This window comes from Anomaloglossus baeobatrachus, chromosome 4, assembly GCF_048569485.1.
Source record: "Anomaloglossus baeobatrachus isolate aAnoBae1 chromosome 4, aAnoBae1.hap1, whole genome shotgun sequence".
Taxonomy (NCBI): Eukaryota; Metazoa; Chordata; class Amphibia; order Anura; family Aromobatidae; genus Anomaloglossus; species Anomaloglossus baeobatrachus.
Genome location: NC_134356.1, coordinates 229,657,762 through 229,681,642, shown reverse-complemented (window position 1 = coordinate 229,681,642; position 23,881 = coordinate 229,657,762). Strand labels below are relative to the sequence as shown.

The 23,881-nt window shown below is 49.8% G+C and overlaps 1 protein-coding gene across 1 annotated transcript in view; it reads right to left on the bottom strand.

The window, feature by feature from the left end:
- STAB2 (stabilin 2) overlaps positions 1-23,881 on the bottom strand; it is a 273,355-nt gene that overhangs the window by 129,374 nt on the left and 120,100 nt on the right. Inside the window, exons 23-26 of the mRNA XM_075344716.1 lie at positions 22,439-22,619; positions 17,383-17,476; positions 12,941-13,099; positions 4,606-4,701 (exon numbers count right to left, since the gene is read on the bottom strand). Of these exons, the coding sequence (XP_075200831.1) occupies positions 4,606-4,701; positions 12,941-13,099; positions 17,383-17,476; positions 22,439-22,619 (530 nt within the window). The remainder of the gene's footprint in view (positions 1-4,605; positions 4,702-12,940; positions 13,100-17,382; positions 17,477-22,438; positions 22,620-23,881) is intronic.

Genomic DNA, 23,881 nt, shown 5'->3' with positions numbered 1-23,881 from the left:
CAGGGGGGGGGGGTCGGGCCAGAAGATGAGGCCCGCGGTGGCAGCCCGTGGGACGGGACGGTTTCCGGGGTTGTCGCCGCGGGACAGAAGATGGAGCTTGGAGGATGGTGCCCACGCGGCGTACCAGGAGGACGGCCGTGGTGGTGGCAGCGCTTCGGCGGCGTCTGCGTTACATGAGCCAGAGGCGGTTGGCTCCAGCGAGGAGGAGGAGGAAGCAGCGACGGAAGAATCAGATGTCCGGATGGCGTGACTTTTATTCCAGGATACGCCGGGTCGCGGTCGGGTGAGACGGCCGTGGATTCGGCAGGGTTGGGGCGCAGTTGGTGGGGGGGCGGCTGCGGACACGGCAGCGCCGAGTGGGTTTTTGTGTTTTGATCAGGCATGGGGTATTTTACTGCAGTGGTATATACGGTTGTGGAGAGTGGTTAGTGGGCGCAGGTGCGGCAAGCAGAGTGAGGGCGCATGAGGCGGCAGGGGAGCATTTTCGGGCAGAGGCGGCAAGGGCTGTGACAGAGTGAGTGGTGAGGAAAGAAGAGGGGGTGAGGTGGTGCGTCTGGATGACAGTGGCCAAGTGTGAGAGGTATGGGTACTTCGAAGGCCCGTTGGGGGGGGCTCACCTGCTGGAGGATGTGAGGGATAAGATTTGAATGGGGGAAAGTGTAGAAATAATTTCGCTGCTCCCCCTGGAACAGTGGCACCTGGATTAGGTTAAGCCAAGTGATTCCGGGAAGGATAAGTAGAGGGGGGGGGAGCGCCGGTGGAGGCTCACCCCTCGTACATTTGCAACGTGGCTGCGGGGATTGGCGTTTTTGGCAAGGGTATCAGGGGAAGGAATTGGGTAATTGGTTCGGCATGGTTTGGTTATATGGATCCATTTGGGGTGGCGTGTTAGGTCATATGGCGGTTTAGTCTGGCTTCAGTACGCCGAGTAATTTCAGCAAGGGAAGGTGTTGCGTGCCGGTATGCGGTAGGATCATACGGGCACATCCTTAGGGCTGCAGTGGATGGCGGCTCCTAGTCAGCCCCTTTTGGGGGGCAGTTGGCGGTTCGGGGCTTGGAACCCCGGCGACACGGACAATGAGGGTTGTTTGGGGGGCATAGAATGATGGGTGGTGCAGATTTGGCGCGGACGGTTGTCTTAAGCATAAGTGTTGGGTGGTGGTAAAGATCATAGTAATTCTGTGTCTTTCTATTTGTATTGGTGGATCTTCGCCTCCTTATTGGAAGTTTGCGCAGGGCTAGGGGACGCCTGGTGGTTGTCGGTGGAAATAGGGGTCAGGAAGTGGCTTTGGGCAGGATGGGTGGGCCATTCGGGGCCCTCCTTGTCATGATTGGGTTTCTCTGTTGGGGGGGCAGTGCCGGAAAGGAGCCGTATGTGTGTATGTATATGTGTATATATATATATATATATATATATATATATATATTTTGGCTTGTTCAAAACGTATCTTATCTGGAGGAGTCATCGGTGTATGCCTGCTTGGCTCCAGAATTGTCGGCGGTTTATTATGTGTCGTTTGACAGAGGGTGGGATTTGGTAAAGGCGGTGAGCCGTGGAGCATTGATGGCAAAGGCGGTTTTGGAGGCGGCATTAGGTTGTTACTGGTCTACCCTGCTAGCTAGCAGTTCGGGTGCTGCGGGGGGGAGGGGAGTTATTATTATGTTGATCGGTGGGGGCTAATGGGTTTTGTCCCATTTTATGTTCCTTTGGAGGCGGTTATTCCTTGGTGGAGTGTTTGGTGCGTGGTGTGTCCAAGCTTACACCTCTCATTCATTATAGGTTGATTCTCTTTCCATCGGGTTGGCGGGTTGATGATTCGTTTGGGTTGATTGTTTCATTGCAGATGGTGGTGGATACTCTTTTTTTTTTTTTTTGGGCCGGTTGGCGCAGGCGAAGACTGAGGGTCCAACGCCAGTGATACGGTTTGTGGGGGATAAAGTTTGATGTTATGGTCAGAGAGGTAGGCTTCGTGGGTAATGGGGTGGTCCTATGGGCTGTGATAGAGGCAGTTAGGCCAGCTAAGACGGTGTGGTTTCAGGCGGTGCAGTCTTTGCTGGGGCGGTCGAACCACGGGTGCAGAGTTACGCCGCTGGGGCGAGTGTCTGCTGGACGGCTGGCGATGGCTGCGCCAAGGGTGCAGCCATCGGATCATTTGTGTGGGTCACGAGGGAGATCAATGATGATCTGATGGTGTAGGAGGTTTTTTGTTTTTCTTACGGCGATTTAGTGGCCGCGGATTCTGGCTGGGTAAGGTGGTACCTGATGGAACGTGGCTGCGGTACTCGGTTGCAGCGGGTCCAGTTGTTTTCGGGTTGGGCATCGTGGGTAGCACTTCCAATCGGTGGTAGGGGTCGAGTTGTGGAGGTTGGCAGTTTTTTCCGAGAGGAAGGTGTGCTGTCATTCTGACTATCAGTTGGTGGAGAATTAGATTAATAGTTGGTTTGCTAATCCTGGGGCCAAGGGTGGCGTACTTGTCGCAGTTGGTTTCTCAATTGTATGCGTTTTTAAAAAAAAAAAAAAAAAACATTTTATGCGTGGCGCAACCAGTACTGGGGGTTCGCCAAGGGTATAGCAGCTGCTTTGTTTCCTTCCAGTTCTGCAGGTTTCGAGAGTTGAGGCCGGGTAGCAGACGAGGTGGGCACGGTGTGTCCGGAGGGCTTGTGGAGTCTGGTGTGGCTGTGTTGGGGAGCGGCTCGGAGCTCAGTGACTGAGGTTATTTGGTGCTGATATCCAGAAGTGTGGGTGGCGCGGATAACGTGGTTTGGGGCCATGTGTGAGGAAAGCCTGGTGGAGTATTTGGTGGCGGCGTTGGCAGTGGTGAGTAACGGTTTTCAGGTTGCTAGGCCGGCGTCGGCAGTGGAGCAGAGGGTGGCGGCTGTGGCTGTCTTGTTGAGGATTAGATGTGGAGAGATGTTTTCGCAGGATCTTAGTGCGCGGCAGGCCTTGAAGGGGTTTTGTCGTACGGGTGTGAGGGAGCGGGACACAAGGGTCCGTCTCCGTTGTTTTGTGGCAGCGTTTGGTGAGTGTTTTGTGGTTGCTATGTTCATCTGAGCACGAGCGGGTTTTGTTTCCTCTTGTCCACAACGGTTCGTGTTAGCCTTTTGGGGGGCTTTGAGATTGTGGGGTTGGTCAGCCCATCTACGGTTAAGAGCGGAGGTTGAATGTTGGAGGATGTGTCCGCGGTGGTGCAGTGGGTTGAGCGCCGGCTTCGTCGCTCACTGAATCAGGTTAGGCGGATGGTGAAGGTTGGTGTTGTTGTATGCGGTCCCGGGTGCGGAATTATGTTATGAGGACGCCCAGGGTTATTGTTGTGTCACGTTAGTTAAGGTACCATTTTGTGGCAGTGCTGCAGACTTGATTGCAAGTGGCGGGGTTGGGCGCCTGGAATACTACGGGTCGTATTCCTTCTGGATTGGGCTGCCACGGAGGCCCCTCGGTGGTCTCAGAAAAGGGGTTGTGAAAAGTATTGGGAGGTGGGAGTCCTCTCGTTTGTCGGCGTTACGTTTGGCCTCAGTTGTTATCGGGTTAAGGCCAATGGGGGCGTTTGAGTAATTTTGGGAGTGGAATGGGTTGGTGTAACAGGTTGGTGTTATCTGTGGGTTTATAATCTCTGGGTTTTGTGGTGAGGGTGTGCCTCATTTGGATATTTGGGCATTCGTTGGTTCTCGGGGACTCGGGGGTCTGAGGCTCGCCCGAATTTTGCCAGTTGGGTCTGGACGGGTCGATGGTACTGGTCCAGTAAGTGGTAGGCAGCGATTTGGTACCTCGAGAAGTTATTTATGAATGTTTAAAAAAAAAAAAAAAAAAATTGTTGTTGGTTTGTTGCATTGTGGAAGACATACCCGGGCTTAAGCGTGGGGTAGTTTTGATAGTGTGACCAGGTTGGAATGGCGTGGGGCTCGTGCGGTAGGCAGTATCAATCGAGCCTTATTGGGGGCGGCGCCAAAGTTGGTGACGCTGAACTGGTGGTTTTGGAGATGCGATGGGGGTGTATCTTAACGTTATTGGTGCTGTTTTGTGGACGCTGTGATTGCGTGGAGGTGTGGTACAAGCTTTTGGTGTGTGGCGGGTCCAGGCCACGTAAGGAGTCACGTGCCCTGTCCTGTGGCGGGGGGTAGGTCTGGTCCAGAGGCGGTTGAAGGCAATGGTAACTGGACAGAGAGACACCATCTTGGTATGGTGGCTCCAGGTTCCGGGATGTTGCAGGCACGGGGTTCTGCAAAGTTGGGGGGTTAATCCGTAGGTGATTAATACCTCATCTCTGGGTCGGTGTGTTGCGGCCAGGGATACTGGGGTGAGAAGTGGTTCCTGGACTGGGCCTACTCAGGGTTGTATATTTACTGTATTGGTTACTGTGTTACCTATTGTTATTTGTTGGGGTCGCCCGTTGGACGGCGCCCCCTTGTGTTAGTATGTAAATAATAGGTAATAAAGGCTGCTGTGGCCAATTTTAAACCAAGTCACATGCAGTTCGTGTATTATTTACAGATGGTATTGGTGGGTAACACACATACAGCACGACTGGAGAATCCTTCCTCAATGGTCATGACTAAATCCAAATGATAAGCTCACATGTAAAATAATTTTTGGGGGATGTGACTTACTAGAGAATGGCATCTTTCAGTTTCCTCTAGGCAAGTATTCACAGGCTCGCACTGGATGCCGTCTCCTCGGAAGCCTTTTTTGCACTCACAATCACTCTGCGCGAGACACAAACACAAGAGTGGCAACAAATTGCAGTTATTGAACTGTTTGGTTATCAAGAGTGATGGGCGAACCCGAATTGTCACTACTGAACAACTAGTGTTTAAACCATAATTAAGGCTAAATGCCAAAACGTGTAGGTCCAGTTGTGGTCTAGCGGTATACCTGTGCAAAGTTTTTAATGGATTTCTAATAAACAGATTTTATTCCTTTACATCACTCGTTGGAGATTTCTTCATTGCTTCAGTATTATTTCCTGGCCAGGCTTTAGGCGTAGGCTGTGATTATGACCAGACTAATCCATGGTGAGCTTACTTTTCTCTCTAGTTTTCTTATTTCTTTATGACCCAACAAAACATGGTCGGGTCGGCATATGGTCAGGTTTAAACTGCAAGCTAATGTTTAGAAAAGAGTGAATAAATAACAGAACCCTGGTCCAGCGGCCTTGTCAGTATTCCCTAGCCGGTAGCCGCTAGATAGCAGCCATGCAAACCTTCTCTTACCATCTGGAATCCCACTGTCTTATGATTTGGAGAACCAGCGCAACGCCATTTTTGCAGTGTGACGCATTATTGACGTAGCACTCTACCTAGAAACTAGAGGAGGCGCTGGGGATGGCGGCTGGTAAGATTCAATTCACAGAGCTTCTCTCCTTGACCAGATACCTTCGAATTGGATTGCTTATCTCTAATAGTGCACTGTTGTTATGTAGATGATTATACTCACATTTAGGCTTGGATTTGCAGGCACAAAAAAATTGACCATAAATAATACGATTGTGTGAAGCTGGTCTCCATTGGACATATCCTTCATTCATACTGTATCACCATGGTGGTCATTTACCAAGCGGTAGGTCATATCATGTGATAAAACCTTACTAAAAAGACTGGCGTTCAACCACCGTAATAATTACCCTGAATTTTATGATGCTTGTATGTAGGTGGTAAACCCCATAGTGGGAGATCTCTTTCATAAGAATAGCAGCTAAAATAATACTTGTGTTATCTCAGAAAATTAGAATAATTACTACAAAACACGTACAAAGGCTTCCTAAGCTTTTAAAATGGTCCCTTAGTCTGGTTCAGTAGGCTAAACAATAATGGGGAAGACTGCTGAATTGACAGATTTCCAGAAGGCAGTCATTGACAAAATCGACAAGGAGGGTAAGCCACAAAAGGTCATTACTAAAGAAGGAAAAAGTGTGGTACAAAAAGGTGCACAAGCAGCTAGGATAACCGCAGCCTTGATAGGATTGTTAAGAATAGGCCAGTCAAAAATTTGGGGGAGGTTCACAAGGAGTGGACTGCTGCGGTAGAATCTATGGGGTATTGTCAAAAGGAAGATGACAGACATCAGACCCAACAATGCAGATGATCTCAAGGCTGCCATAAAAGCAACCTGGGTTTCCATAAGACCTCAGCAGTGCCACAGGCTGATCGCCTCCATGCCACTCCGCATTGATGCAGTAATTCATGCAAAAGGAGCCCTGACCAAGTATTGAGTGTATTTAAGGGTACTTTACACGCTGCGATCTCGCTAGCAAGATCGCAAGTGAGCGTACCCGCCCCCGTCGGTTGTGCGACACGGGCAAATCGCTGCCCATGGCGCACAATCTCGTTAGACCCCGTCACACGTACTTACCTGCTCTGCGACGTCGCTCTGGCCGGCAAACCGCCTCCTTTCTAAGGGGGTGGTTCATGCGGCGTCACAGCGACGTCACACGGCAGCCGTCCAATAGAAGCGGAGGGGCGGGGATGAGCAGGCCGTAACATCCCGCCCACCTCCTTCCGCATTGCCGGTGGAGGCAGGTAAGGAGATGTTCGTCGCTCCTGCGATGTCACACATAGCGATGTGTGATGCCGCAGGAATGACGAACAACATCGTAACGGCAGCAGCAACGATATTAAGAAAATGAGCAACGTGTCAACGAGCAACAATTTTTCACGTATTTGTGCTCGTTGATCGTCGCTTATTGGTGTCACACGCTGCGATGCGCTGGTAACAGCGCCGGATGTGTGTCACTACCGACGTGACCCCGACGATATATCGTTACCAATATCGCAGCTTCTAAAGCACCCTTTACTGTACAGACTTTTCAGAAGGCGCCAACATTTCTGAGTGTAAAATCATTTTTTCAGTTGGTTTTATATAATAAAGAGAATTTTGTTTACTTACCGTAAATTCTTTTTCTTAAAGTTCCGACATGGGAGACCCAGACCATGGGTGTATAGCTACTGCCTCCGGAGGACACACAAAGTACTATACTCAAAACGTGTAGCTCCACCCCCTGGATGACAATCTAACCAGTTCAGTACAAAAGCTGAAGGAGGACATCCACCCATAAGTAGAGATAGAGTAAAACTCGGAAAAACCGGAACCTCTGTCTACAACAACAGCCGGTGAAACACACGGAACAAGAACTGCCAACAGGCAACAGGGAGGGTGCTGGGTCTCCCATGTCGGAACTATAAGAAAAAGAATTTACGGTAAGTAAACAAAATTCTCTTTTTCTTCATCGTTCCTTATGGGAGACCCAGACCATGGGACGTCTCAAAGCAGTCCATGGGTGGGAAATAAACAAAACTGAGAATTAGGCAAAACCTAACTTCACAAATGGGCGACAGCCGCCTGAAGGATGCGTCTGCCCAAGCTCGCATCTGCCGAAGCATGAGCATGCACTTGGTAGTGCTTCGAAAAGGTGTGCAGACTAGACCAAGTGGCAGCCTGACAAACCTGCTGAGCCGTAGCCTGGTGCCTGAAAGCCCAGGAGGCACCGACAGCTCTGGTCGAGTGCGCCTTAATCCCCGGTGGTGGAGGCACCTGAGAACACTGGTAGGCATCAGAGATGGCCGACCTAATCCAACGAGCTAGGGTCGGTTTAGAAGCCAAGAGACCCTTGTGCTGACCCGTGGTTAGCACAAAAAGTGAGGTGCACCGCCTAAAAGCGGCGGTGCGTGACACATAGATTCGGAGCGCCCGCACCAAATCCAAGGTATGCAACGCCTTCTCAAAGCGATGCACAGGGGCCGGACAAAGGGAAGACAATGAAATGTCCTGGTTAAGGTGGAAAGAAGACACCACCTTAGGGAGAAAATCCGGAGTCGGACGGAGAACCACCTTGTCTTGGTGAAACACTAAGAAAGGTGACTCCGAAGAGAGCGCAGCCAAATCAGAGACTCTCCTGAGAGAGGTTATGGCTACTAGAAAAACCACTTTCTGTGAAAGTCTAAACAAGGGAACCTCCCTAAGAGGCTCAAAGGGGGGTTTCTGTAAGGCCGTGAGGACCAGATTAAGATCCCAGGGATCCAAAGGCCGCCGGTAAGGAGGAATGATGTGAGATGCGCCCTGCATGAAGGTGCACACCTGAGCCAGTCGGGCGATACGCCGCTGGAATAATACCGACAGAGCCGACACCTGTCCCTTGAGGGAATTGAGGGATAGTCCTAGCTGCAGACCGGACTGTAGAAAAGATAGGATGGTCAGCAAAGAGAACGGCCAAGGAGCATGGCCGGAAGAGCGACACCAGGACAGGAAAATCTTCCAAGTCCTGTGGTAAATCTTGGCCGAGGAAGACTTCCGAGCCTGAGTCATAGTGGAGATGACCTAAGAAGGAATGCCTGAAGCCATCAGGATCCAGGACTCAAGAGCCACGCCGTCAATTTGAGAGCCGCAGAATTCTGGCGGAAAAACGGACCTTGAGAGAGAAGGTCTGGGCGATCCGGGAGATGCCACGGCATTTCTACGGACAGACGGAGCAGATCTGGGTACCAAGCTTGCCTGGGCCAGTCCGGAGCAATGATTATGACCCGACGGCCCTCCAATCTGATCTTGCGCAGAACCCTGGGCAAGAGAGCTAGAGGGGGGAACACATAGGCCAGACGGAACTGAGACCAATCTTGAACCAGCGCGTCCGCTGCGAAGGCCTGAGGATCGTGGGAGCGAGCCACGTAAACCGGGACCTTGTTGTTGTGCCGGGATGCCATTAGATCCACTTCCGGAGTGCCCCACTTGCGGCAGATTGACCTGAACACTGCCGGATGCACTCGCCGCTGTCCACTGTTTGATGGCTGAGATAATCGGCCTCCCAGTTTTCTACGCCTGGGATGTGGACTGCGGATATGGTGGACTTGGAGTCCTCCGTCCACTGAAGGATTCGTTGAACCTCCAACATCGCCAGGCGGCTGCGAGTCCCGCCCTGGTGATTGATGTAGGCAACCGCTGTCGCGTTGTCCGACTAGACTCGAATGTGCTTGCCCGCCAACAGGTGGTGAAAGGCTACGAGAGCTAGAAGAACAGCCCTGATTTCCAGCACATTGATCGAGAGGGCTGATTCGGATGGAGTCCAAGTGCCCTGTGCTCGGTGGTGGAGAAATACTGCTCCCCAGCCGGAGAGACTGGCATCCGTGGTGAGGATCACCCAGGACGGAGTCAGGAAGGAGCGTCCCTGTGACAGAGAGAGGGGCCGAAGCCACCACTGAAGAGAGCTCCTGGTCTGCGGCGACAGAGCCATTAGCGTGTGCAAGGAAGAGGTCCGCTTGTCCCAACAGCGGAGAATGTCCAGCTGCAGGGGACGCAGATGGAACTGGGCAAAGGGAACCGCTTCCATTGACGCCACCATCTGACCCAGCACCTGCATGAGGTGCCTGATGGAATGACGGCGGGGCTGCAACAGAGAGCGCACCGCCAGATGAAGGGACTGCTGTTTGACTAAGGGCAGCTTCACAAGTGCCGGCAGAGTCTCAAATTGCATCCCTAGGTACGTAAGTTTCTGGGTCGGGGTCAGAGTGGACTTGGGCAGATTGACAAGCCACCCGAAGTGAACAAGCGTGGCGAGAGTGAGCGAGACACTCCGCTGGCAGTCTGCACTGGATGAGGCCTTGACAAGAAGTTCATCCAGGTAAGGAATCACAGCCAACCAATGGAGATGCAGGACCGCAACCACTGCTGCCATGAACTTGGTGAAAACACGAGGGGCCGTGGCTAACCCGAAGGGGAGAGCCACGAATTGGAAATGTTCCTCTCCGATTGCAAAGCGTAGCCAACGCTGGTGTGAAACCGCAATAGGCACATGCAGATAGGCATCTCTGATGTCGATGGATGCTAGAAAATCTCCTTGGGTCATTGAGGCAATGACCGATCTCAGAGATTCCATGCGAAAGCGCCGCACCTGAACATGCTTGTTGAGAAGCTTGAGATCCAGGATGGGCCGGAAGGAACCGTCCTTCTTGGGGACTAGGAAGAGGTTTGAGTAGAAACCTCTGAACCGTTCCCGGGCGGGAACCGGTACAATTACTCCGTTGGCCTGCAAGGATGCCACGGCCTGAGAGAAGGCGGCGGCCTTGGAGCAGGGGGGAGCGGACAGAAAAAATCTGTTTGGCGGGCTGGAAGAAAATTCTATCCTGTAGCCGTGGGAGATGATATCCCGCACCCACTGATCGGAGACGTGTTGAAACCACACGTCGCCAAAGTGGGAGAGCCTGCCACCGACCAAGGACGTTGCTGGCGCAGCCAGATAGTCAAGAGGAGGCTGCCTTAGTGGCAGCGGCTCCTCCGCTCTTCTGAGGACGCGGCTTCGCGCGCCAGTTCGGTTTACGATCCTTGGCTGAGGTAGTGGACGAAGCTGAGGGCTTAGAGGATGACCAGTTAGAGGAACGAAAGGAACGAAACCTCGACTGGTTCCTGCCCTGGACAGGTTTCCTGGTTTTAATTTGTGGCAAGGAAGTACTCTTCCCGCCAGTAGCTTCCTTAATAATTTCATCCAGTTGTTCACCGAACAGCCGGGACCCAGCAAAGGGGAGCCCAGCAAGGTACTTCTTAGAAGAAGCGTCTGCTTTCCACTCTCGAAGCCACAAGATCCTGCGGATCGCGAGAGAATTAGCGGAAGCCACCGCCGTGCGGTGAGAAGCCTCTAGAATGGCAGACATGGCGTAGGATGAAAAGGCCGAAGCCTGGGAAGTTAAGGCAACCATCTCGGGTATAGAGTCCCTGGCGAGGGAATGTATCTCCGCCAGAGAGGCAGAGACTGCCTTAAGAGCCCACACTGCTGCAAAAGACGGGGAGAACGAGGCTCCTGCCGCCTCATATACAGATTTGGCCAGAAGGTCAACCTGGCGGTCAGTGGGATCCTTAAGAGAGGTGCCATCGGCCACAGAAACGACTGTCCGGGCTGAGATTCTAGACACCGGAGGGTCCACCTTTGGGGACTGAGCCCACTCCTTAACCACCTCAGGTGGAAAGGGAAAACGGTCATCAGAACTACGCTTTGGAAAGCGTTTGTCAGGACAGGCCCTGGGCTTAGTAACAGTGGCCTGAAAACTGGAGTGGTTAAAAAACGTACTCCTAGCTCTCTTAGGAGAGGTAAACTGATGTATTTCTACCAGAGAGGCTTGTTCCTCTGACACTGGTGGATTGAGGTTCAGTACGGAGTTAATGGATGCAATCAAGTCACTAACATCCGCATCACCCTCAGATAAGTCAATGGGGTACATAGAGGTAGCGTCTGAGCCCACAGTAAAAGTATCCTCCTCGCCCTGCACCTCAGCTCGTGAATCAGAGCCGTGGGACGAGGAAGGAGAAGGGTCCCTGCGTCTCCGTTTAGGGGGACGGGGTCCTAAAACATGTTCTGAGAGTTCTGCAGAGCTCGTAGCAGCAGAGGCACCCTGAGAGGGGGGCTGATGCATGGTCAGCAGAGTCCGGGACAGCTGTCCCATGGAGTCGGCAAAAGACTGGGAGATAGCACTGGAAAAAGATGCTACCCAAGCCGGGGGTTCAGCCACCGGGGCGGTAGCAGCCGGAGGAACCCCTGAGGAGGCTCCAGGCTGAGGCACCACCATGTTAGAGCAGGCATCACAATGTGGGTATGTGCTCGGTTCAGACAGAATGAGCTTACATGCAGTGCATATAGAGTACAGCTTAGCAGACTTGCTCCTAGTGAGAGACATGCTGCTGAGGTGGAGGCTCTGCAGTAAATAATACACTCCTATAGAATGACCCCCTGAGAGTGTATAATAAAGCCCACAACCAGAGGTTGTGGCTTACCAGACCGCTTTTTGTGTGCCCTCCGGATTCCACAGCTCAGACCCCCAGTGGATGCAGCAGCTGCAGCAGCCAGCGCCGATCAGTGTGAGAACGCTGATAAAATGGCGCTGGAGTGAGGAGGGGGGGCGGGGATTAGCCCAAGAGCGGGAATCCGGAGGGCCAAGGAGAGATACAGGGGAGGAAAACATCTCCTCAGAGAGGAGTGTCCTCCCCTCTGCTCAACGGCCGGTGGTCGGCGCCGCACTGCTCCCCTGCAAAAACTGACATGCAGAAGGACTGAAACCGAAACTAGGCCGCGACGGAAAGCCGGGGCCTAGATTTTTACATGCGGCCGACGAGCAGGCACCCTCAGCGCGGTTCTCAGGAAAAACCTAGAGAACCGGCCGGAAAACACAGCAGAGTTACAAAACATACTCTCCCCTCAATAAATGTACCCGGGACCCCTGAAAAACGTCTCAATACTTAGCTTTTGAGACGCAGGGCCAGGTCCCTGGGGGGGGGTTAAACGCTCCGTCCGGCAGGAACCTGACAGGGCTGCGGATGGAGACCGGTCTCCTGCAAAACAGAGAGGACCGTGATGGCTCCCACTTCAAGCCAGAGACTCAGAGGATGGTGAAGGAGCGCGGCATGTGAAGGCTCCAGCCTTGTAAAGTCAACCTTAACAGCACCGCCGACACAGTGGGGTGAGAAGGGACATGCCGGGAGTCCAGACTGGACCCGCTTTTCTTCCATATCTTTGAATCAAAAATCTTAAAAATTAAAAATCAGAAAATGCATGTGTGTGTGTGACCTCCTGAACACAAAGCATTGAACTGGTTAGATTGTCATCCAGGGGGTGTATATAGCCCGGAGGGAGGAGCTACACGTTTTGAGTGTAGTACTTTGTGTGTCCTCCGGAGGCAGTAGCTATACACCCATGGTCTGGGTCTCCCATAAGGAACGATGAAGAAATTCTAATTTTCTGAGATAATGTTGATGATTATGGCTTACAGTCAATGAAAACCCAAAAGTCATTAACAGAAAAAACACGTGAGATAGATCTCTCTGTGTCTAATGACTCTACATAATATATGCGTTTCCCTTTTTGTATTGAATTACTGAAATAAATTAACTTTTTGATGATATTCTAATTTATTGAGATGCACTTGTATGTCACATGATATACAGTGACTATTGAACATCAGAACAATTATTTACCTGGCCAGGACCAATATATGAGCAGGTGGCATTTGGGTGGCATCCTCCTTTGTCAGCAAGAAGACAGTTATTAGTCTCTGAGCAATCTATGCCATCACCAGTCCATCCAGAACGACACACACACTTGAATTGTCCTGGACCTATTGGAATGCACTCAGCCTGTATTAAAACACATTAATATTAATATAAGATAAGATTATAAAGGTTATTATGAGTAGGTAACATAACGCTATGACGTGAATAAAATGGATTCTTTAAAAGGAGATGTACTTTCTGGTAACTTTTCAGAATAAAATGTCCTGTGTGTATACATCAGTACTATCACTATTGTAGGCCATTATATGACCTGTCTCCTCTATTTATTATCAGTTTCCTTTCCCCAGGCTATATTTCTAATTTGCACTTGACTCTGAGCTGGTGGGTGGAGACTAGAGGCTATGATGGTCTCCTATATGCTCAAGCCTGAAAAAGTTAAATCCCTATTTATTCCCCCTTTGGTAGCATAAAAAGAAACAGCAGCAGCATGGAGAATACTTTACAGTAGTACTGACAGATGTTGTGAATTCAACAGTTGAATCTGCCATGTAAACTCTGCACAATCTGTTTCTGTATCACACTCCGTTCTTTTCCCCTTTTCCACTCCCTTAACTTCAATCTGCGGTGTACTGACATCTACCTGTGCTGACAAACCTTCTTGTGTTGGATTTCAGGAGTTTTTCAAAGTAGATGGTGAGTTTAGGAAATAGGGGGAAAGAAAAGAAGTGGCTCATAACTGGAGAAAGAAAGTATTCATTTTCTGAAAAAGCTCATTACAGAATTTTAGCCTCTTGTTAGTTTTAAATTTCTGAATATTCTACATAATTCTAATTGTCTGTATTCATTATTATATCTACTGATTTATGTATATTTTTCTTCTCTGAACAAATAGAAGTTTAAAAGTGATTTAAAACTAAGCAATGTACTTTTCTAAAATAGATTGAGGGAAAAACAAATTCCTTATCTGTCAGCCTTGGAAAGTATCAGGCATATGCAATGTGTGTCTTTTTGTAGCTTTTTCCTTTCTTTGAGTGTATTACTATAAAAGTAGATGAAATTCCAGAAAAGACAGACACTCTCGCCTTTTTGTTCTTGAAGGTGATTTTGAGCTGTCTCCTCATATATGAGAAGAAACGTTTTCAACAGGAATAGATGTCTCCGGCAGGGGCGTAACTACCACGGTCGCAGCGGTCACCATTGTGACCGGGCCCGGGAGGTTAGGGGCCTGCGGCCGTCCGGCAGATCAGCAGCCAGCTCCTTTCTGTGAGAGAGGAGCTTTGCTGTTCTGTCGCAGCGCTATATGACCCGGTCGCCGCCACTGACATCAGGCCCTCCTGCCTGCTGTCAGTGGTCGCGGCACCGGGCTCCCGTCACTGCACACTGCTTTGATATTAAAAAAACCCCAAAAAAAACAGATGTGTTTGACCACACCTCCCTGACGAAGGCTACGGCCGAAACACGTGTTGGTGTGGCTCAGCAGTGGCTAATGGCGACAGGTATTTTATCCCTATGATGGGATTTTTTCTGGTATGCCTTATGGCTTTCTATGCCTGTGCTAATGTCCTTTAGCAATATGCAAACAGGAAACCATACTACATGTTTAGTTTGAGAATTATACCTATTTAATTACTGTTATACCCATGTTGAGGACAGTTAATTGGAATGTAATATTTATCAATATTCTTATATAACTTATTGGTTCTCTGCTTGCAACCCATCTGCTGGGTCTTGTGGTGCCTTGGCACTTATTTTTATTTCTATCCCTTGCTTATATTGTTTTCACTCTGATCTTTAATAAAAACTCTATTTTATCATTGTATTGTCTTTTGGCTACATTTTTCTTGGTTTCGTACTGCTTTGATATTGCATAGAGCGGCCGGCGCCGCTCTAAGCATCATCATTCTTCCCCCGTGCCTGCGCGGTGGCGTCACTCCTGCGCAACTGCTGTGTGTGGTGAGAGCACAGAGCGCAGGAGGATGCCGACCGGAGCCACAGGGCAATGGGGACAGAAGTGAGGACGAGCAGCAGTGAAACAACTAGAGGTGAGGACACAGCTGCGGTGGAAAGAGAAGAGAGGTGAGTACTTGTTTTTTTTTTATAAATCAGTGAATACACGGGGAGGCTGGCTGCATGACACATAGATGCCTGGAGGGGCTGACTGCATGACACATGGAGGCCCTGGGAGTCTGGCTGCATGACACCTGGAGGCCCTGGGGGCTGTCTGCATGACACAGAGGCCCTGGGGGGGGGGCTGGCTGCATGACACATGGAGTCCTTGGGGGGGTCTGGCTGCATGACACATGGAGGCCCTGGGGGGCTGGCTGCATGACACATGGAGGCCTCTGGGGGGGGGCTGGCTGCATGACACATGGAGGCCTGGGGGGCGGGCTGGCTGCATGATACATTGAGGCCCTGGGGGGGCTGGCTGCAGGACACATGGAGGCCCTGGGGGGGGGGCTGGCTGCATGACACATGGAGGCCCGGGGGGGGCTGGCTGCATGACACATGGAGGCCCGGGGGGCGGGCTGGCTGCATGATACATGGAGGCCCTGGGGGGCTGGCTGCAGGACACATGGAGGCCTGGAGGAGCTGGCTGCATGACACATGGAGGTCGGGGGGGGGCTGGCTGCATGACACATGGAGGCCCCGTGGGGGGCTAGCTGCAGGACACAAGGAAGCCTGGAGGAGCTGGCTGCATGACACATGGAGGCCCTGGGGGGACTGGCTGCATGACACATGGAGGCCCTGGGGGTGCTGGCTGCAGGACACATGGAGGCCAGGAGGAGCTGGCAGCATGACACATGGAGACCCTGAGGGGGGAGCTGGCTGCATGACACATGGGGGCCCTGGGGGGGCTGGCTGCATGACACATGGAGGAACAGGGGGGGCTGGCTGCATGACACATGGAGGAATAGGGGGGGCTGGCTGCATGGTACATGGAGGCCCTGGGGAGGCTGGCTGCATGACACATGGAGGCACTAAGGTGGCTGGCTGCGTGACACATGGAGGCCTGGGGGTGCTGTCTGCATGATACATGGAGGTCTATGGGGCTGCATGATACATGGAGGTCTATGAGGATGCATTATACATGGAGGTCTATGGGGCTACATAATAACCATGAAGGACACCTTATACATGGACTATATGGGTGCATTATAAATGGAGGAGTATGGGGCTGCATAATACAATGTGAAGGTTTATGGGGCTGCATTGTAAAACATATAGGACTATGGAGGCTACTTTATACATGGAGGACTATGGGGGTGCGTTATAAAACATGGAGGACTGTTGTGCAGGATACTATATGGAGAACTATGGGGTAAATTATAATACTTGGTGGACTATGGGAAATGCATTATAATACATGGAGGACTATGGAGGTGCATTCTAATATATGAAGGGTTATGTGGGACCCTTTATACTATATGGAAGGCTATGTGGGGGCCATTATAGTATTTGGAGAACTATATACGAGGGGGGACAAAGATACAAGCATGGGATGGGAATGTTTTGTGCTGAGGGAAAAAGGCTCTTTCCCTTGGCACCCAGCTTTCCCATGCTCTGCTGTACATCTCTCAGCACCCAGCTTTCTCATGCTCTGATATGGGAAAGCTGGGTGCTGAGGGAATGATGTATGGCAGAGCATGGGAAAGCTGGGTGCTGAGAGATGTACAGCAGAGCATGGGAAAGCTGGGTGCTGAGGACAAGATGGATATCAGATCATGGGAAACCTTGGTGCTGAGGGTAAGAGCCAAGTGTCACCATCATTATCCTGTACCCCGAGTGTCAGTGTCATTATCCTGTACCCCGAGTGTCAGTGTTATTATCCCGTACCCCAAGTGTCGGTGTACGTGGAGGGGGGGCCCCGGTCCAAATTTTGCACCAGGGCCCATCCAACTCTAGTTATGCCACGGGTCTCCAGCCTCCTTGATTGATAAATAAGCACTTCTCCAATCAATAATTTATTATATTTGCTTGTACTATTGATGTATGCAAAGATTATTCAAAGTAAATTTCCCATAAAAAATACAATTACCTTAACCAAAAATGTGTAGATAGTAAGAAGACTCTTGAAAATTATATTAATATATACTATTATTTACAGAAATCAGATATACATTGAGATGAAGCAAGCTGTATACCTATAGACGTCTTAGACCGGAGTCACACTTGCTAGTAACTTGTGCGAGTCTTGCATCGCATCACCTGGCACGGCCACACATTCTCCTGACAGGAGCGGGTCGGTTGCATGTATCTCTATGCAGCTGAGATGCTCCTCTCCGGAGTGTGCGGCCGTACCGGGTGATACGATGCGAGACTTACTAGCAAGTGTGACTTCGGCCTTATACTGAATATACAAAGTAATAAGAACCACAAATATCCAGTTTGGATTAAGATCAACTCACATTAACATGGCAGGATGACTTGCCTGGAACCATACAGGGATTTGTTTCTCTGCAATTTATACCATCCCCATCATATCCCACTTTACAAACACAACTGAAAGTAAAACACAAAGATCATTATTATATAGATCACCAGCCGGACAGAAGTATGTGTAAAGAAAAATGATGTAAATTCATAATACGGTATATAACGTGTGTTATCTGTCACTGCTTATTGTCAATGAATGAAAACATTCATTACATTCTAAGTGCTCTTTCACACGTGCAGTTCAGTCCGATATCGGATTACAGTGCATGGACTGGCCACAGCTCTCCAGACCCGAGAGGGACAGCAGCAGAGAAACATATCGGGAGAGCTGCGGTCACTCCGTGCGCTATGATCTGAAAATGGACCAAATTGCCCGGATGTCTAAAGGAGCATTAAGCCTGGGAGCACACAGTGCGTTTTTGATTAATTTGTTTATGCAGATTTGTCACAAATCTGCATGCCTATTTTCATACCAGCCAAGTCAATGAGAATTCTGAAGTACTGTGCACATGTTGCTTACTTTATCCTTGTAGATTTGGTGCAGGACATAATCTGCAGCATGTCAATTCTTGGTGCGTGATTTCCGGCATTTTTTAGTTCTTCCACTCATTGACTTCATCAAGAAAAATGCATGGCACAAAAACGCTTAAAAAGTGCATGTGTTTTTTGGTGCGTTTTTCTACCAGACAGTGCAGATTTGATGCAGAAAATCTCTGCACCAAATACTCAATGTGAGCAAATAGTCTAAGGCTGAAAACTGTTCATGGTCTTGTTCTGCTTAAGCTAGCTTTACACCTTACAATTAGGTATGCGATCTCGTATGCGATGTGACACGCCCAGGTCGCATATGCGATCTAATGAGATTGCACGTAGGTCGTTCATTTGCTGTCACACGTGCGTTAGTAGCCTATGTTAAATTGGTCAATTTTGTGTGCGATCCTTTAGATCATGTGTTCTGTGACGTATGCATTGGGCACCCTTTTTTTTTTTATTTATTGTCTTGACAAGCGTGTGTAATGTGTAGGGATGCGTTTTTACTATGTCATCTGCCATTCAGCTCTGCTACATGGCCGCTAACAGCAGACACAGACAGCCATGTAGCAGCGGTGAATGGCAGATGACAGCAGACACAGACAGAGCCGCACTGTCAGAATGAACTCGGGTGAACCTCACCCGACTTCATTGTCATGCTGCGGCTCTGTGTGTGTCGCGTCCCGATTAGCGGTCACCTGTGAAGGACTCACCGGTGACCGCTAATCTCCTGAGTGACTGAAGTTAGCAGCCCTCTCTCATACTCACCGATACCCGATCCCCGGCGCTGCACGGCATTCACACTGCTCCGGCGGCTTTTACTGTTTTGAAAAAGCCGGCCGCCCATTAAACAATCTCCTATTCCCTGCTTACCCCGCCCACCGGCGCCTATGATTGGTTACAGTGAGACACGCCCCCCCACGCTGAGTGACAGGTGTCACACTGCACCCAATCACAGCAGCCGGTGGGCGTGTCTATACTGTGCAGTGAAATAAATAATTAAATAATTTAAAAAAACGGCGTGCGGTCCCCCCCAATTTTAAAACCAGCCAGATAAAGCCATACGGCTGAAGGCTGGTATTCTCAGGATGGGGAGCTCCACGTTATGGGGAGCCCCCCAGCCTAACAATATCAGCCAACAGCCGCCCAGAATTGCCGCATACATTAGATGCGACAGTTCTGGGACTGTACCCGGCTCTTCCCGATTTGCCCTGGTGCGTTGGCAAATCGGGGTAATAAGGAGTTATTGGCAGCCCATAGCTGCCACTAAATCCTAGATTAATCATGTCAGGCGTCTATGAGACACCCTCCATGATTAATCTGTAAATTACAGTAAATAAACACACGCCCGAAAAAATCCTTTATTAGAAATAAAACACACAAACACATTCCCTGGTTCACCACTTTAATCAGCCCCAAAAAGCCCTCCTTGTCCGGCGTACTCCACAGTCCTCCAGCGTCGCATCCAGCGCTGCTGCATGGAGGTGACCGGAGCTGCAGCAGACACAGCCGCTCCGGTCACCTCCACGCAGCTAATGAAGACAGCCGCGCTATCGGCTGAGCTGTCAGTGAGGTTACCCGCTGTCACTGGATCCAGCGGTGGATGCAGCGGTGGCCGCGGGTACCTCAGTGACAGCTCAGCTGATCGCGCTACTCACCTCAGTTGCTGACTGGAGCTGACCGGAGCGGCGGTGAGTAGCGCGATCAGCTGAGCTGTCACTGAGGTACCCGCGGCCACCGCTGCATCCACCGCTGGATCCAGTGACAGCGGGTAACCTCACTGACAGCTCAGCCGATAGCGCGGCTGTCTTCATTAGCTGCGTGGAGGTGACCGGAGCGGCTGTGTCTGCTGCAGCTCCGGTCACCTCCATGCAGCAGCGCTGGATGCGACGCTGGAGGACTGTGGAGTACGCCGGACAAGGAGGGCTTTTTGGGGCTGATTAAAGTGGTGAACCAGGGAATGTGTTTGTGTGTTTTTTTTCTAATAAAGGATTTTTTCGGGCGTGTGTTTATTTACTGTAACTTACAGATTAATCATGGAGGGTGTCTCATAGACGCCTGACATGATTAATCTAGGACTTATTGGCAGCTATGGGCTGCCAATAACTCCTTATTACCCCGATTTGCCAACGCACCAGGGCAAATCGGGAAGAGCCGGGTACAGTCCCAGAACTGTTGCATATAATGTATGCGGCAATTCTGGGCGGCTGTTGGCTGATATTGTTAGGCTGGGGGGCTCCCCATAACGTGGAGCTCCCCATCCTGAGAATACCAGCCTTCAGCCGTATGGCTTTATCTGGCTGGTTTTAAAATTAGGGGGGACCGCACGCCGTTTTTTTAAATTATTTAATTATTTATTTCACTACACAGTATAGACACGCCCACCGGCTGCTGTGATTGGGTGCAGTGTGACACCTGTCACTCAGCGTGGGGGCGTGTCTCACTGTAACCAATCATAGGCACCGGTGGGCGGGGATAGCAGGGAATAGGAGATTGTTTAATGGGCGGCCGGCTTTTTCAAAACAGTAAAAGCCACCGCAGCAGTGTGAATGCCGTGCAGCGCCGGGGATCGGGGATCGGTGAGTATATGAGAGAGGGGGATAGACTGACATGGACAGAGAGAGAGGGACAGAGATAGTGACGGACTGACAGAGATTAGTGAATGACAGACATTGTGAGGCGCTTCAGAACGCAGCTTTTCAGCTGCGCTCTGAAGCAGACCTTTGTTAAGCTGCGGTGCAGAGCGCACACCTGCGCACATAGCCTCAGACATCACAATCGTATGAGGGATGTCACACGTTACAATTCACTAGTTTCGTACTACCAAACGTCCAATGTATGAGGAATAAACGACGTGTATGCGATCACCGTATTTTCGTTCAATATCGATCGCATGTAGGTTTCACACGCAAATACATCACGAACGATGCCGGATGTGCGTCACTTACAACTTGACCCTGACGACGGATTGAAAGATCTATTGAAGTGTGTAAAGCAGGCTTTACACAGCTGCCTGCTAGTATTGTTGCAATGTATAACTATGAATTAAGCACTGCAGCAAATATTTATTTTCTATCCTAAACTCCAAGCTGATGAGGTACCTCTGGGATACATTGATACATTGCAACAACTTGATCAGTCATGTTAGGCCTCCCTCACACGAACATATGAATCGAATGAGTGCAATGATAGAAAATTTCATATGACACTTGGACCAATGTTACTCAATGAGGCAGAGAAGATCTGAGATCTTTTCTTAAATCGAATTGACATGAGTAAAAAAAAAAAATCGCAGCATTCTGGGATTGGCAGTGTGTCTCTAATCACGGGTACCCATAAAAGTCTATGGATGAGGGTGAAACATCGGACGGCAGTGATGATATCAGTCTGATATATGCAGAAACAATGGAGAATATGGAGAAATTAATCTCTTCCTCTTCTCTGCAACCGTGATCCGATTCTGATGTGAGATAACATACGCCCGCGTGACCACATCCTGTGAATGAGAATAGGACTAATGTAGGCGAGTATCGGCTGTCACTTCTTTAATAGAAGTCCTAGATTCAGCCTCAGATTTCTGATTCTTTGAGTAATCCATGGTGGGTTTGACTAAGGAAATATACAATAGGATAATGAGGTGCACACAAGTCACAATGTACTGTATATGGGAATGATGAAAAGCAAAACTGCTATGGGAATACTAGACTGAAAAATACAATGAACTATCTGAAAAAGTGAAAAACATGACAAATGGAATATGCATAACTGCTATGAATAATAGAAATATAAGAAATGTTTAGCCATTGTATTGATCAATGCAAAAGAGCCAGAACCAACGCCAAGGTAATCTCTATTTTTGGGGTCCCTAGCCTATATGTAACCTCACCTGCAGTTAAAAAACTTTCTCTGTATGGGAAGCAAAGGACCAAGCTATATATGTGAAGTGAAACAAATGGCTGTGAGTGGGGCAGGGTTCTATATAAATCTTCTATATATCTATATAAATTCTAAATAGAGATTACCTTTGCGTTGGTTTTAGGGCTCTTTTGCATTGAGCAATACAATACTATTATTCATATTATTCATTATTATTCCTATTATTCATAGCAGTTATGCATATTCCATTTTTCATGTTTTTTCACTTTTTCAGATAGTTCATTGTATTTTTCAGTCTAGTATTCCCATCGCAGTTTTGCTTTTCATCATTCCCATATACATTGTGACTTGTGTGCAACTCTTTATCCTATTGTATAGTTATGTTTTTTGAGTCTTGCACCCTGTTCACACCATTGGTGTTCCAGACATACATTCTTTAGTGACTAAGGAAATATGACTTGTGTGACCAAGCTAGTAGAATAAATATTATAGCATTTATTTTTTAATTCAATGACAGAAAGACATTATGACATTATATTTTATGTTTTTTTTTTATAAAAACAAGGTAAGTATTTACGCTTCAGCACTGTACGTATGAAGTATTATTACACTGAGGAATACCTGGGCGAGCCGTTGTAGTATACACAGTCTGCATGAGCGTGACAGAAGGCGACAAGTGATCCACAAGGCGTGGTCCTCCGATCACAGAATTGTCCTGCGTATCCCGTTTTACAAGATCCAGTCAGGCAGCTGCCATCACTGTCTATATGGTTATTGCATTTTCCATGGACACATCCACATTCTGAGGCCAAGTAACATTAAATTAAACATTTATTTGCACTAAAATCTGCTTCTCTAATATTTTCTAATCTGAATAAGGCTCCAGTTATGTTGGGTACTGCTGTATATGTAGCACAAATATGTGTATTAATAAGTAATGAATATACAGTGTATATACTGTACTGAGTCTAGCAAGCTACCTATCATAGGGGACATATGTAACGCCCTGGACTAGCCAGGTAGTCACATACATAACAACATGCACACCCCCCCACCCTAGACAGTAACAACAGTCAATCAAAAACCCTTGTTGCCTCCCTCCAGGATCTGATGTCCACACCAGGTGGGGCGGAGCCAGGCGGTTGGCCCCACCCACCGAGGAGTTCACAGGCCTGGAGGCGGGAAAAGTGACAGTTCAGTCTTGGAGGTGAAAGTAGGAGGTCAGAGAAACTGCGTGTGCCTGGGTAGGATCCCAGGCACTGACAGCAAGGTTGGCAGACGGTGGTGGCCGTCTGCAGGAGTTAGCGGAACTCTGCAGAGCCATAGGACCGGGGTCGGGCGTTGGCCCGCCGGTACCGAACCAGGGAGCGGAGTGAAGCTAAGCACACACAGGCAGGGCCATCTGACCCCGACCAGGCTTGGAGCCACCGTCAATAGTCAAATCCGAGTGTGACAGGAACCCCAGGGGTTTCCCAACAACCAAGTCCCGACAGAAGGCAACCGCTCACACCGTGAGGATATACAGCCACCGCCACAGGCTAGAAATCCAAGGGCCAGCACCTGCGGGCAAAACGGGCTCCTACGGCATCTATATGCCGGGGAGCGGACTACCGGTGGGCAACCACAGGAGTCAGAACATTCTAAAAGGTGCAGGGAAAGACAGCCACCATCAGCCATCCGGGGAGAGCACAACAACAACACTGCAGCCGGCTGCGGGACCCGTCCATCCGGCCGTTTTGGTTTACCAGAGACTCTGTCAGTGATTGTCTGAGTGAGTACACCAGTGCCGTCCGGCACCGCGCCGCGCAGTCCCTGCACCCCAGCCATCCGGCCTCCCCGTTACACCATCGGGCCCCGGGATCACCAACCCCCCTACCCACGGAGGGGACAACATCCCAGCTGTACCCTACCATCTCTCCCGGGATCCCCATTACCAGCAGCGGTGGTGCCATCATTACCAAGTCCCATGGGTGGCGTCACGAACAATCTCCCCCACCCAAACTATCCATTTTCACTCACGGGTGAGGAGCGCTGCTCGAGTCCCCGGGTCCAGCCCACCGCAGC